Here is a 15,226-nt window from a genome sequence, read left to right on the forward strand (position 1 = left end):
TTCCTGTACATGTTCAGGTTCCAGTACACGTGTTTCAAACACCAGAAAAAATCTGGCGTAAGTTTAATACATGGTCTAACAAACCATGACACCGAGTAAGACCCCCCCACACACACACACAAATAGGGTCTCAGCACATAGATTGAGGCATCAGACCTCCGCTACCTTACAAGGATTGCTATTGTAAAGTGAACACAACTCACCACTCTCCTGCTGCAGCTTCCTATTGTGGGCAAGTCCCTGCGAGTCGATTAGCGCGTGTGGTTAGAAACACTCAATTCTGTTCTTTTCTCTGTCCGCTCTCAATAGTAACTGTCATAAAGGTAGGTAAGACACATATGAACTTTGATTGCATTTCCATGGAGTAATAATCATACATTTTCATCCTTGAGCTGCGGAACTCTACTGCACTCGGTAAGCGACTAGCAGGGCTTTCCAACAACAGGAGGCTGTTGCAGGAGAATGGTGATTTGTGTTCACTTTACAATAGCAATCGGGCTAAGCCAGCAGAGGTTTGATGCCTTGAACTATGTGCTGGTTTATGAGCAAGAATGGTGTCTTTTAAATTGGAATAAATCTTAACACCTATTGAAAATCAATCTGAATTTACTCCCTCATGGCGTGTAGTGATTTTGAAATTCCTCAACAACTTAAGTTTGGAAAAGTTTTGACTGGACAAAAACAAGAGAAATTGTGGAAGAAGGGAGGGGACAGGGCAACACAATCACAACCTGGAGTCTATATAATGCTGCAACAGGGGAGATCTTCATTGGAGTTGATGGATGTTACAAAGCTGTTACTATTAATGTGTCTTTGCAAGTTTTCTGACACGATGTCAAATGTTAATCTCTATCACCTTCATTATTCTGTTTTATGATTTGTGAAATCTGCTGCGTGGAGGCGGGGTGCTTTGGTAAAGACATGTAGAAAGATTTTGTACAATCGTCAAATTGTCAGGAACTTATGACTGAGGCATGGATTTACTTAGAATTTTCATACATAATGTTTTAAGTGCTTATCAAAGTCTGAAAAGTTCTTTAGCTCTCACTTATTGACTCTGGGATACACAGTGATAACTATAACTGGGAGAGCTGCATGGTCTTGTCGTGGTTATCGTGACTTAAAAGTGATTTTTGTTACACAGATTGCATATTTTTGTGACATTCACAGCACTGCTGTTCTTTCAGGTTGATGGAAAACTACACATACAACAGTGACACACTCCAGCTGGAAGGGTTAAATGTTTCAGAGGATTTTACATACCCCTTGTTTCTCTTTCTCTTCTTCTCCTACTTGTTCATAATTGTTGTAAATTTAAGCATTGCTGTTCTGGTTTTCATTGACAAAAACCTTCACCAGCCGATGTATCTCCTGTTTTTCAACCTCTCAGTTAATGACATACTAGGAAACTCTATTCTGCCCCGTTTGCTTGTAAACATGTTGCTGCCTCCATCTGAGCGCCTCATCAGTTATTATGAATGTGTAGTTCAAGCTTTCACTGTGCATGTGTGCAGTACCTGCTCTCACACTGTGCTCATGATTATGGCCTTTGACAGATATGTGGCCATCTGCAATCCTCTGCGCTATGCTGTCATAATGACCAACAAAATGCTGATAAAGCTGACAGTTTCTGCCTGGGGAGTGGCCTTTGTTCTGGTCGGGATTCTTCTCGGTCTGACCATACGGCTGAACCGATGCAGGACGATGATAAAAAATCCATACTGTAACAATGCCTCTTTGTTTAAACTCTCCTGTGAGAATGTGTTCATTAATAATATCTACGGCCTCACGTTCACTGTCGTCCTGTTCACCTCTTCTATAGGCACCATGGTTCTTACTTACGCAAAGATTACAGCCGTCTGTCTGACCAGTAAGAACAAGAACAGTAAAGCCTTGAAGACCTGCAGCACTCATCTGGCTGTGTATCTGATTATGTTGCTCAGTGGATTGACTATAATTATTCTGCATCGCTTCCCTCAGTACTCAGACTACAGAAAATTTGCTTCTATTTTGTTTCACATCATCCCCAGCAGCCTTAACCCCATTATTTATGGCATGCAGTCCAAAGAGATAAGAAAGTTTTTATCTATGTCAAAGAAGGTTTTGCCATCCCTGTAAAGACATCTTCCAAGTGTTTTGTTGTGGAGACCTTATTTTCCTCTGAAAACACCTTTTTTATTCACTTGAGGAAAAAAAATATTGTGCATTGTTACCTCATTATTGTTGTAAATATTAAAATACTGAGGTTGAATTTCTTCTCCAAAACTACATAGTGCTCAATCAAAACAAAGTTATGGACATACATTCAAGTCAGGCACAAGGATGGCACTGAACTGTATGTTACAGCAAACTTATCAAGGAGTCAACGTGTTAACTTCACAGCTGAGAACAGGAAACCTTCCTCTGGCTCTGAATTTGGTAGAGGTAAAATATTCAAGAGGAGGACAGGTTGAGTGAATTATATGAATTCAAAGAACTTGAGATGAATCACATTTTCTTCTGCATGTGTCCTGTCCTGTGTCCTTAATATAATCAATGCTTATAAGTTAGCTACCTTTTTCCTCTGTGTGTTGATCAACAAATGCATGACAGCAGAGTAAACTTGTTTGATATATATGTAATTTTATATACACACACACATATATATACACACACATATATATGTATATATACACACACACACACACACATACATACATAGCTTACCAGTCAAAAGTTTAGATATACCTTTTTGGACACACCTTCTCATGTAATACGTTGAATCAATTAATTTATCAATTAAGGCCGTCATTGTTGGAACAGTGAAGATAAAAGAAGTGTTGTCTGGTTTCAATGAAGTGTGTTATACAACAAGAAAATCACTCTTTCTGCAAAGGAAGTCTGGCTGATTTGGTGAGGCTGTTTACAACATAGCACAAAAAGTAGGGAAATTTGTGTTTCAAAGATTATTCCTCTGTTGTAACAATACAATAAATCTTAAAATCTTACACCGTTGGAAAGCCTGTTTATTTCCCTTTTAAATTGTACCACATTTGTAAGGAACATATATTTGTGGGATAAGCAGCACAGCTGGGCATGTGGGTCGTGCCGCTGAAAACTTGGCCAAATCTTCTTTGCAAAACAGCTTATTCTGCTATTGACTCTTGCTTTGTGTTGTTTGGTGGATTGGATGACTGAAGTCTTAATTTCACAAGAGATTAATTCAACCAACAGTGACCTCAGTAGCATGTGATGCCGCAACAGCCTGTCATGTTCTCCTCATGCTGGTCACCAGCCTGGTCACAGACTGCTGCAGGATGGCATGTCATTCTTCAACCATTTATTGCATGTCAACCAACGTGGTTGTGTTGGTCACCCTGGCACGAACAGCAAACCCAAGCTGATCCCACAAGTGTTCAATGAGGTTGAGATCAAGACTGCTGGCAGGACATTCCATCCTCTCCACTCCCAAATTCTGCAGGTAGTCGGTTTGTGTGTGTTTTGGTCATTCGATTTTCCTTTCACAAAAGGGTATTTAATAAACCAAAAAATAGTAGTTACTTGATTTTCATTTTGATATACAAAAATTGAAATACACAGCGTTTTTTTCTTCATGATCAAAAGGGGATGAGTGAAATTTAAAAAATGATTCGATTTTCTATATCATATCACAAAAAATAAAATCACTAGAATACAGAAACGGAAAAGAGGCTTGTTTTTTATATTCTGAGACCGGATGTTGTCATTTACAGGACAGTGCTGTGTAGAAGAAACTGTAGGCTAGTAGGATACGTGGGTGTTTGAACCTACATTTGAAATAAAAATGTCTTACATTAAAGTGGTTGATGAGCCCATGATGAATAATAAATACTTAATATCAAGTATCTTTACTGCACCAGTGTGGAGAAATGCCAAAATAAAAGTCCCATATTTATGCCTCCAGATTGCAAATTTTACCATATTTGAGGTGATGTAAAAACACATTGCTCAATATTTCCTGGCTACTGATGGTATATTTGACTTTTACACATGTAAGACTACAACTGTACTTGCTATCAAGCATTTTAACTGGACCAATGTGGAGACATTCAAATGACATTAAATGTCCCATCTTTCTACCTTGAGATTGCATATTTGACGGTATTTGAGCTATTGTAAAAACACTATGCTCAATAATTCCTGGCTATGGATGATATTTTTGACTTCTATACATATAAGACTACACGCATACTTAATATCAAGCATTTTTACTGCACCAGTGTGGAGAAATTAAACCATAAATGTTCCATATTTGAATCTCCATGTGGCATATTTTCATATATTTGAGCCACTGTAAAGACACTTTGCTTGATAATTCCTGGCTACGGATGGTATATTTGACTTCTACACATCTAACTGTGCATTCAGATCAAAAGCACACATAGAGTGAATTATGCCTTCTCTCCCCTGACCACTCCACCTATGTTGCTTATGTCGCTTTTGTCACTCTGTTCGTTCTTGCCTCTAAATTTAAGGGGCCCGCAAACCACTTGCGTTAAACACCACCATGGTCCCATAAGGTGCCAAAAGGTGGCTCTCTGTAAGGTTTCAACTAGTTCATTGCAAGCCCAGCAGCCAACTAACTATAAGTTGACCATCCTCTGGGTCTCAGCATAGGGAATTCCTGATAAATAAATGTTTTAATGTTGACTGACAGTGTTGGGGGGGTCTACTTTTCTATGGCGTAACATGAATATATTTATCTTAGAATAAATAATTGTATTTATTTTATATGGAATCAAAGAAATAAGTTAACAGCAAAATGAAAACATATTTATTTTTCAGATTGATAAAATGTGTCTGTAAAATAAAGTACTTCAGTACATGTGTTTAGTGGAGACGTGTTGCTATTACATTTATTATGTGACAGTAAGACTTGATTTGTTGTGTGGTGTCCCCTCGTGTTTGTAAATGAACCCTGAAACGATGGCGTCAAAACTGACTACAGAGTTGAGTCAACAACCAGTCTGACACAGCAAGATTTCTTACTTCTGCAGTGGTGGTTACTCTGTTTAACATTACATTAATGTAAATGTTTGAGTTGATATCCTGTTCTCTCTTTTTATAGGCAGTAACTCAATGTATATTTTACTTTCTTCCATCACTGGGTTTTTGGTATATGAGCAAGAATGCTGTCCTTTAAATTGGAATAAATCTTAACACCCATTAAAAATCAATCTGAATTTAACCCCTTATGGTGTGTAGTGATTTTGCAATTCCTCAACAACTTAAGCTTGGAAAAGTTTTGACTGGACAAAAACAAGCCACAAGGGAGGTATAAGGGGAGTGAACAGGGCAACACAAACACAACCTGGAGACTACATAATGCTGCAACAGTGGAGATCTTCCTTGTAGTTGGTGGATGTTACAGAAAGAGTCAAAGTAGCTGTTGCTGTTATTGTTTTGTTCACTAGTTTTCTAACATGATGTGAAAACTTAACCTCTATCACCTTCATTGGTCTATTTAATGATTTGTACAATCATCACATTGTCAGGAACTGATCGCTGATGCATGGATTTACTTAGAGTTGAGTGCTTATCAAAGTCTGAATATGTATGTATAACATTAACTTCTTTAGCTCTTATTGTTGCTACTTCCACAATGACTAACTAATTAACTTACTTACTTATTGATTCTGGGATACACAGTGATATTTATAACTGGAAGAGCCGCATGTTTGTGTTGTGGTTATCTTGACTTAACGTGATTTTTGATACTAGGACTGCCGTTGGTTGTGCCATTCACAGCACTGCTGTTCTTTCAGGTTGATGGAAAACTACACATACAACAGTGACACACTCCAGCTGGAAGGGTTAAATGTTTCAGAGGATTTTACATACCCCTTGTTTCTCTTTCTCTTCTTCTCCTACTTGTTCATAATTGTTGTAAATTTAAGCATTGCTGTTCTGGTTTTCATTGACAAAAACCTTCACCAGCCGATGTATCTCCTGTTTTGCAACCTCTCAGTTAATGACATACTAGGAAACTCTTTTCTGCCCCGTTTGCTTGTAAACATGTTGCTGCCTCCATCTGAGCGCCTCATCAGTTATTATGAATGTGTAGTTCAAGCCTTCACCATACATGTGTGCAATACCTGCTCTCACACTGTGCTCATGATTATGGCCTTTGACAGATATGTGGCCATCTGCAATCCTCTTCGCTATGCTGTCATAATGACCAACAAAATGCTGATCAAGCTGACAGTTTCTGCCTGGGGAGTGGCCTTTGTTCTGGTCGGGATTCTTCTCGGTCTGACCATACGGCTGAACCGATGCAGGACGATGATAATAGGTTTATACTGTAACAATGCATCTTTATTCAAACTCTCCTGTGAGAATGTGTTCATTAATAATATCTACGGCCTCACTTTTACTATAGTCCTGTTCACCTCTTCTATAGGCACCATGGTTCTCACTTACACAAAGATTACAGTTGTCTGTCTGAACAGTAAGAACAAGTCTTTGAACAGCAAAGCTTTGAAGACCTGCAGCACTCATCTGGCTGTGTATCTGATCATGTTGCTCAGTGGATTTTCCATAATTATTCTGCATCGCTTCCCTCAGTACTCAGACTACAGAAAATTTGCTACTATTTTGTATCACATCATCCCCAGCAGCCTTAACCCCATTATTTATGGCATGCAGTCCAAAGAGATACGGAGGTTTTTATCCAAGTCCAAGAAGGTTTTGCCTGTAAAGACGTCTTAAAAGTGTTCTGCTTGTATTGTTCTTGGGACATTATTTTCCTATTCAAGAGGATGACTTTGGTTTGGTGAAATATACAAATTAAAAGAACTTGAGATGAATCACATTTTTTTCTTTATTATCCTTAATATGATCCATGGCTACCCTTTTTCACTATGTGTTGAAATGCAAATTAATGAATGCAAAGTAATCTTATTTGATGAACCATGGCCATACCTTGTTCGATAAAATGATTAAGATATATATATAAGAGCTCTGCTTTTAGCATATTATATTAATAATAAAATGTGTAATGATTGTTGTCATGATTACAACAAAGTTACAGTGAAGTTATAATGAAGTCATAAAAATTAGAAACAGTTACAAAATTGAATGAAGAGATTAATCAGACAAAACTTAATACACAAGATGAAGTGGGGCATGGTTAAGATTTCACGAGAAAAAAGAGGAACAACAGTCAATTAGTATGTCATTGTGCTACTGGAATCGGTGGCATGGTCTTTCAAGGAAGGAAGTAGAATCTCCCTCTTAATCAACAGATGGCCAGCTGATGGAGTATTAAAAACAATGCTCTTCCTCTGCTCTCCTACCTTGGATTAACCTACAAGACGGAGCATGTGAGCAGCCCATCATCGCAGAATGCAATTCAAGAGATTCGCAGTTGGATCTAAGGTTAGCAGAGCACAAGGAAGACTAACCATTTTTACCAACCAACTGTGGGTTATAATTTTGACATTAGAGTTATTCTATTCACTCTGCTGGCATGAATTTTGGACTTTGAGGAAATTTGGGGACCTTGGACCGGGTCATGAGTTACCGCAAGGATTTGGACTTTCAGTAGGAAGGGAAATGCGTACCAGATGGCTTTGCCCTTGCAATCTCTACTACATCTAAATATTTAAACCAAGCCTCAGCTCCATCCATCCATCCATTGTCTGTAACCGCTTTATCCCTTTTATGGGGTTGCAGGGTTTTTTGTTGGAGCCAATCCCAGCTGTCTCTGGGCGAGGGCGGGGTACACCCTAAACAAGTCGCCAGCTCATCGCAGGGCCCTCACTGATGGCAGATGCCACCATGAAAGGTGCCAACCGCACATCAGAAGCAATTTGGGGTTCAGTATCTTGCTCAAGGACACTTCGACATGCATCTCAGCTGCGATTTGAACCAGCGACCTTCTGATCACAGGCCAGCCTGCTCTATCCACTGAGCTACAGCCGCCCCAGCCTCAGCTCTTTTAGATTAATTTTTTTGATATATACTAAAATGTGATCTTTATCGATAGGTATTCTTGATAATGATTGATAGTAATTGAGTAAAAGTAGAAGTTGTGAACATTTCACTTCTCTTTGATGAGAGAAAAAGTAAGTAAAAATATGGGGGTTTTTTCTAGGGAGTTTGGATGAGTTAGCTGCCCGTGACAACAGTGCTTCCCTCGAGGAGCTTTTTTCTTTAGCCATACGGCTAGATAATAGGTTAAGAGAGAGACACAGGGAGAGGCCATTAGCATTGTGACAGCCATTCCCCAATCCAGAAGACTGATGTTTGCGAACACCTCTGACACATCTTCAGCCCCTCCTGCCCAAGTGGAGGAACCTATGCAGCTTGGTCGGATGCGCCTCACCCCAGCAGAGTGCTAGTGCAGGTTCCAGGAGGGACTGTGTCTTTACTGTGGGAAGAACGGTCACGTCATCTCCCACTGTCCTCAGCAACCTCTCTTATCTAGCTCCAAGGTAAGTGCTCATGGCCTCAATGACCACTCTGCAAGAATTAATTGACTCTGGTGCTGAAACGATGCTTCATAGACTCCAAAACTGTTACTTATGCCCATACTCCCACACTCGTTTTCTAGTCTCCAAAAGATGTCTTTGCTTTGGACAGCTGACTTCTTGCTCAAGTAACAAGACGGACAATCCCGCTGACCCTTCTCCTGTCTGCATAATCTCCATATTGACTGGTCTAGTTACCCCTCCTGCAACTCCTCGGCACCAGCCATTCTGGAACCAACTGACCTTTTCTTCAGTTCTCTCAGAGTATCATGACCTGAGTGACGTGCTTAGTAAAGACTGTCCTCTCTCACTACCTCCTCACAGACCTTATGACTGCTCTTTTGACCTGCTTCCTGGTGCCACTCTTCCCTGGAGTCAACTCTATCACCCACCCAGAACAGGACGCCATGGAAACCTACATTAATGACTCCCATGTTTCCGGACTCATCTGCCTGTTCTTCGCCAGTAGACAAAGACGGAAGCATCTCTCCATCCTTGCATTGTTTACTAAGGATAAAAGACATTACTATTGAATACAAATACCCACTGCCCCTCATCAACTCTACTTTCGGACCACTCCATCAAGCCACCATCTTCTCAAGATTGAATCTACGCAATGTGTATCACTTGGTGCATATTCGCAAGAAGGAAGGCAGGATGAGTGGAAGATGGCCTTCAAGATGCCCCTGGGCCACTTCGAGTACCTGATCATGCCCTGGTCTCACCAGTGCACCCACTGTTTTCCACAACTTCATCAAAGACATTTGCTGCGACATGCTGAACTGATACGTGTTCGTGTACTTAGATGACTTCCTTATCTTTTCCCGGAGCCAGGAGGAGCATGTTCAGCACTGGTTGGTGCTCTAATGTCTACTGGAAAACAGGCTGCATGTTAAGGTGGAAAAAAAAATCATTTTCATACTACCCCTTTGGACTTTCTGGGATTTATTATTGAGCATGGACAATGGAGGATGGAGCCCTCCAAGGTGCAGGTATTTTCTGGGGTTTGCCAATTTCTACAGACGTTTCATTCATGTTTACAGCTTTGTGGTTGCCCCTCTCTTCCAGCTCACCTCCACCAAGCTCCCTTTTCTGTGGTCACCCTAAGTCGAAGGGACCCGGCTGAAGACAATATTCTCCACTGCTCCAGTTCTCTCCCAATGAATCAAGCCTCCAGTTTGTGGTGGAGGTGGATGCCACCGACACTGGAGTTGGAGCAGTGCCATCATAGCGTTTGCTGGTAAACCAGAAGCTTCATCCCTGCGCCTTCTTCTTAAGTTGTCTCACCCCAGCTGAGTGAAATTACAATATGGGTAACCGAGAGCTACTAGCTGTTGGACTTGTCCTCCAGGAATGGAGGATCCTCGAGAATCCTCGTTTGGACTGACCTTAAGAACCTCACCTTACTGCGCTTAGCCTAATGACTGGCCGTCAATTTACTTTGACACCAAGGAGTTCGTCACTGCCTGGTACATCTGTGCCCATGGTAAAGCATCACATCATGCCCCTGCTGGTCTGTTACGACTGGCGTGTCGGTCAGCCTGTCCTTGGGATATCACTCCCAATCCAACAGGCAGACATAGCGGGCAAACCAGGACTTAGAGTCTGGACTGCGCTGTGTTTCCACCCAGCATACCGTCTCCTGGGTTGAATATGCACGGGACCACCTGAAGAGATGTCGCAGGATTTGGCAAGTGGCTGGCTCTGCAATCCTCTGTTCCACTGGGCAACACTGCACACCAGTCCCTACATACGTCCTGGGTCAGAAGGTTTGGCTCTACACCAAGGGTTTCACCCTCCAAACTTACTCTTGTAAGTTGGCACCCAGATATATTGGTCGTTTTGAGATTGTCAGGATGATTAACCCTGCAGTGACCTGGCTCAGACTTCCTCCGGAACTCAAGGTGCTCCCTTCCCTTCCTTTCATGTGTTGTTTCTTAAGCCTGTGTCTTCCTGCCCGTTGAGCACCCCAGCCAAGCCCCTCCACCCCCTAACTTGTGGATGGCCATCCAGTCTACACTGTCCGTTGCCTTTTGGATGTTTGTCGTCAGGGCAGAGGTTTCCAATACCTGGTGGTTACGTTCCAGAAGAGCAAGGTAAATAGTTTTTAAGGTGAAATATAATGGTAAAATCAAAAGTAGTCAGAAACAGCCAATTATACCCCAGACCCCAGAGTGTTAACTTGAAAAATGGTCTTTTTAATTCAGAAACATTGTTTGTGTGATTCATGACCAAATTCAAACAGGATCAAAACTGATCATCATGATAGTATTGAATCCGAAGACTAGTATATTCTACTAGTTTAATTTTAAAGATGTGGGGCAGCTCAGCTGGAACAATGACCTCTGTTGGTTAAGCCCAGTCAGCCCCCTCAGTTGATACTTTAATTCAGGCCTCAAAAGTTGAGAGGGAAGTCTGTGTGTCCCGACCCCGGATAAAGCCGAAGAAGATGGATGGATGGATGGATGGATGGATGGGTGGATGGATAGTATTGAATCCGGACATTAGCATATCATACCGGGCCTTATTTTAAAGATGTGTGTATAAACTACAGTGACAGTGGGGCAACTCAGTTGGAACAAAGAGCTCTGTTGGTCAAGCCCAGTCTGCCCCCTCAGATGATACTTTAAACCAGGCCTCCAAAGTTGTTAAAATACAACTGTAAGGTATCTTAGATTAAGTTTGCAGCTGGATTATCAAGATTTATAATTTAGAGGAGTCGCATGTTAATACAAGTTGCAAAGGCCATCACAATAACCTCTTAATGTTGCATCACTCTATATGATGTAGTGACAACTGAATCCCCTGAAGATAAAATCATGACTATAAAACACTGGCACGAGTGGAAATTCTCAGCAGTGAGAAAGACAAGACAGACTGGAAACTGACACTCAAACTGGGTATTACAGATCTGCTCATAACATTTGATCAAACACTTGAACAATAATTTTTAAAGAAATTGTGAATTAATGATCTCTGTCACTGGTTAGAACAACACTGATGGTTATCAGGCAGGAAAATGCTTTTTCAAAGGTGTAACACTTATGTAAAGACATCAGTAGAGCTGAAAATGTGAAGATGAAGATGTAAATTGAACCTAAATGAACATAAGTACACTGAGCTGGAAATTTGTTGTCGCGTTAACTTTCTTCTTCTTTCTTCTTTCAGGTCAATGGGAAACTACACCTACAACAGCTTCACACTCCAGCTGGAAGGGTTAAATGTCTCGAATGAGTCGGTCTACCCCGTCTTTCTCTTCTTCTTTTTCTCCTACCTGTTTATAATGATTACCAATGTGGGTATTGTTGTTCTAATTTTCAATGACAAGAACCTTCACCAGCCGATGTATCTCCTTTTTAGCAACCTGCCATTTAATGACATTATTGGGAACTCTATCATGGTGCCTCGTTTGCTTGTAGACATTTTGCTGCCTCCGTCTGAACGTCTCATCAGTTATTATGAGTGTGTAGTTCAAGCTTTCACTACACATATGTTTGGTACAACTTCTCACACTGTGCTCATGATTATGGCCTTTGACAGATATGTGGCCATCTGTGATCCTCTGCGCTATGCTGCCATAATGACCAACAAAATGGTGATCAAGCTGACAGTTTCTGCCTGGGGAGTGGCCTTGGTTCTGGTCGGGATTCTTCTCGGTCTGACCATACGGCTGAACCGATGCAGGACGATGATCATGAATCCTTACTGTGACAATGCCTCTCTGTTTAAACTCTCCTGTGACAGTGTGTTTATTAATAATGTGTACGGCCTCACTTTCACTGTCGTCCTGTTCACAGCTTCTATAGGCACCATGGTTCTCACTTACACAAAGATTACAGTCGTCTGTCTGAGCAGTAAGAACAAGTCTTTGAACAGTAAAGCCTTGAAGACCTGCAGCACTCATCTGGTTGTGTATTTGATCATGGTGTTCAATGGATTGTCTATCATTACACTTCATCGTTTCCCTCAATACTCGGATTACAGAAAACTTTGTACCATTTTGTTTCACATTATCCCCGGTAGCCTCAACCCCATTATATATGGCATCCAGTCAAAAGAGATAAAGAAGTTTTTCTCAAAGAAGATTTTGCCAAATTACTAACTGTTGCAGAAGAGAAAAAAACACAGCTGGTACTGGGATATTGATAATTTAAACAATTTGCATTGAAACCATTTTAAATATCAAAAATCTGTACACTATTCTATAATGTGTGTGAGACTTTTTCTTAGATAAGATAAGATAAGATAAGGACGTTATTAATCCCGAAGGAAATTCTTGCATCTCTCCTAATAGTTTTTACATCAAATGTAGGGAATTAAGGGTTTATATCAATCAACCCAGTCACTGAGTGCTGGAACAGTGAAAATAAAATAACGTTTGTCTGGTTTGAATGAAGTGTGTTATACAATAATAAAATTAATGTTTCTGCAAATGGAGTCCAGTGCATTTGTGGAGGCTGATTGTGGTTCTCTGGTTCAACAAAAAAGGATCTTAATCTCAAAAGAGGTTTGTCTCTGGAAGAGGGATTCTTTCAATAATTTTGTCAAAATCTTAGAACAATTGATGAGGGGGTATTTCTCATCATTTTCTACAAGTAAGAGATGGGTGGCCATCTGATAAATAAAAACATTCTGTTTACTTTTGAAAAGTTTGTTAAAGTTTGTCAAGGTCGATATGTGATTATTACAGGATTCTTATATGGGGAACATATAATGATTTTATGTGTATATGCTCCAAATGTGTACCAAGAAGAATTCTTCTCTAAATTCTTAGCTGATGCCTCTGCAATGTCTGCAACATTCAGTATACTTGAAGGAGACTTTAACTGTGTTAAGAACCCTGAGGTAGACCAACATCCCTGACCAGTCACGTCTAAAATGAGGGAGGCCACCAGAGAGCTATGTGTAGACTTACAGTTGTTTGATGTACAGTGGGAGACTACCCTCCTTATCCATTCAATTATTCAACTATGTGACCTTGGTAATCCGCTCAGAGTTAAAGTCCCAATCAGAGGAGAACCAGCTCTGAGTCTAAGTCCAAATCAGAGGCAAGACAGCTCAGAGGCTAAGTCCAAATCAGAGGTGAGGCAGCAAGTCTTCAGTCCAAAAAGGTGTTTATTCCAAGAGAAGAAGTTATAAATCCATGAGGTACCCCAGGACAACTGAGAAATCTCCCTGGATCACCCACTTTTATACCTGGGTCAACATTACCAACGCCCACTTAGACCACCCCACTTCATCATGATCACGCGAAACTGTCATCTACTCATTTTTGAATGTGTTATGTAAAAGCCTACAAAATGTCTCACCCAGGCCCTATCTGAGGCCTTAGGTGAGCTGTGGCTGCACCTGTTGCTCACTAACTTCAGCCTTGTTATTATAAAGGGTAACTCAAACATTGGTTATCAGGCTCAAAACTCGTTATTAGAACACAGTTGGGACTGCACAGAATATTTCCCAAATCTATTTATATGCAAGATCATGACCTAGATTTATTTGCCACTACAGATGCTTGGAGAATTCTCCACCCCAGAGTGAGAGATTATACCATTTTTTCTCATCCACACCAAAGTTTATCCTGAGTAGATAATTTCTTTGTCTCAGAGATGGTGTTAGATAGAGTGGAGGAATGTACTCTAGGTATCTGTCTACTATCAGACCATGCAGATACGTCCATTATAGTTTCTCCCCTCTCCCCCCAACCCACACCACGCTGCTGGCAACTAAATCCCATCCATCCATCCATCCATCCATCCATCCATCCATCCATCCATTCATCCATCCACTGTCAACCGCTTATCCAAAATCGGGTCGCGGAGGCAGCAGCTTCAGTAGCCAGCCCCAGACTTCCCTTTCCCCGGTCACATCGGCTAATTCTGACTGTGGAATCCCCAGGTGCTCCCAGGCCAGAGAAGAGTCTACCCCTAGGTCTCCTCCCAGGAACACTCCTGAACGTGCCAGGAACACCTCCCGCTTGTACCCGCAATCTCATTCTTTTGGTCATGACCCATCACTCATGACCATAGGTGAGGGTAGGGACGAAGATTGACTGGTAGATTGAGAGCTTTGCCTTACCTTTTCGTCACAACCATGCGGTGAAGCGCATGCAACATTGCACCGGCTGCTCCGACTTTCCAGTCAATCTCACGCCCCATCATTCCCTCACTCGTGAACAAAAACCTCCTCAAAACTACTTTACTTGGGGCAAGGACTCATTCCCCACCCAGAGTAGGTGACTAACTCCCTCACTTTTTAATAGTCCCTTTATGGAAGAACAAATTAATATTTTTCTTTCAATTAATGATACCAATGATACCAATCCATCAATACTTTGGGATACGGTCAAGGGTTACTTGAGGGAGCCATAATTTCATATAGCACAGCCAGGAAAAGGGAAGTTTTGAGAGAGCAGCTGAATTTAGAGAGATAATTGGCTGATCTTGATAAACAACTAAAGGATAATGACTCTGCAATCCTGTTCAAAAAAGCAGGAGCCACAGGGTCAGCTCTTAACCAACTCTTGATGCAAAAAGCAGAAGCAAGTATCTTCTATGCAAAACACAGACTGTTTGAAATGGGTGGCGAACCAGGGCAACTACTTGCATGCTTAGCAGCTGGTAGGCGTGACGTTAGGGCTATCTCCTCCTTAAAGGACGAAACTGGGAAAAATCATTATGAGACCAAAACGATGGTGGAGATAATGAAGAGCGTTTATGAAAAATGTTACATCTCAGAAT

General features: G+C 41.1%; 3 protein-coding genes across 3 annotated transcripts; all 3 read left to right on the forward strand.

The window, feature by feature from the left end:
* Positions 1-1,188: 1,188 nt before the first annotated feature.
* LOC119031637 (olfactory receptor 146-like) lies at positions 1,189-2,118 on the forward strand. The gene has a single exon (XM_037120214.1). It carries the CDS (start codon positions 1,192-1,194, stop codon positions 2,116-2,118), a length of 927 nt encoding a protein of 308 aa, XP_036976109.1. The 5' UTR covers positions 1,189-1,191.
* A 3,666-nt stretch (positions 2,119-5,784) lies between these two features.
* On the forward strand, positions 5,785-6,726 carry LOC119031638 (olfactory receptor 146-like). The gene has a single exon (XM_037120215.1). It carries the CDS (start codon positions 5,788-5,790, stop codon positions 6,724-6,726), a length of 939 nt encoding a protein of 312 aa, XP_036976110.1. The 5' UTR covers positions 5,785-5,787.
* A 4,908-nt stretch (positions 6,727-11,634) lies between these two features.
* On the forward strand, positions 11,635-12,591 carry LOC119031300 (olfactory receptor 146-like). Its single transcript, XM_037119681.1, has one exon. The coding sequence runs from the start codon at positions 11,662-11,664 to the stop codon at positions 12,589-12,591; it is 930 nt and encodes a 309-aa protein (XP_036975576.1). The 5' UTR covers positions 11,635-11,661.
* Positions 12,592-15,226: the final 2,635 nt, after the last annotated feature.

Source organism: Acanthopagrus latus, chromosome 13 (assembly GCF_904848185.1).
Source record: "Acanthopagrus latus isolate v.2019 chromosome 13, fAcaLat1.1, whole genome shotgun sequence".
Taxonomy (NCBI): Eukaryota; Metazoa; Chordata; class Actinopteri; order Spariformes; family Sparidae; genus Acanthopagrus; species Acanthopagrus latus.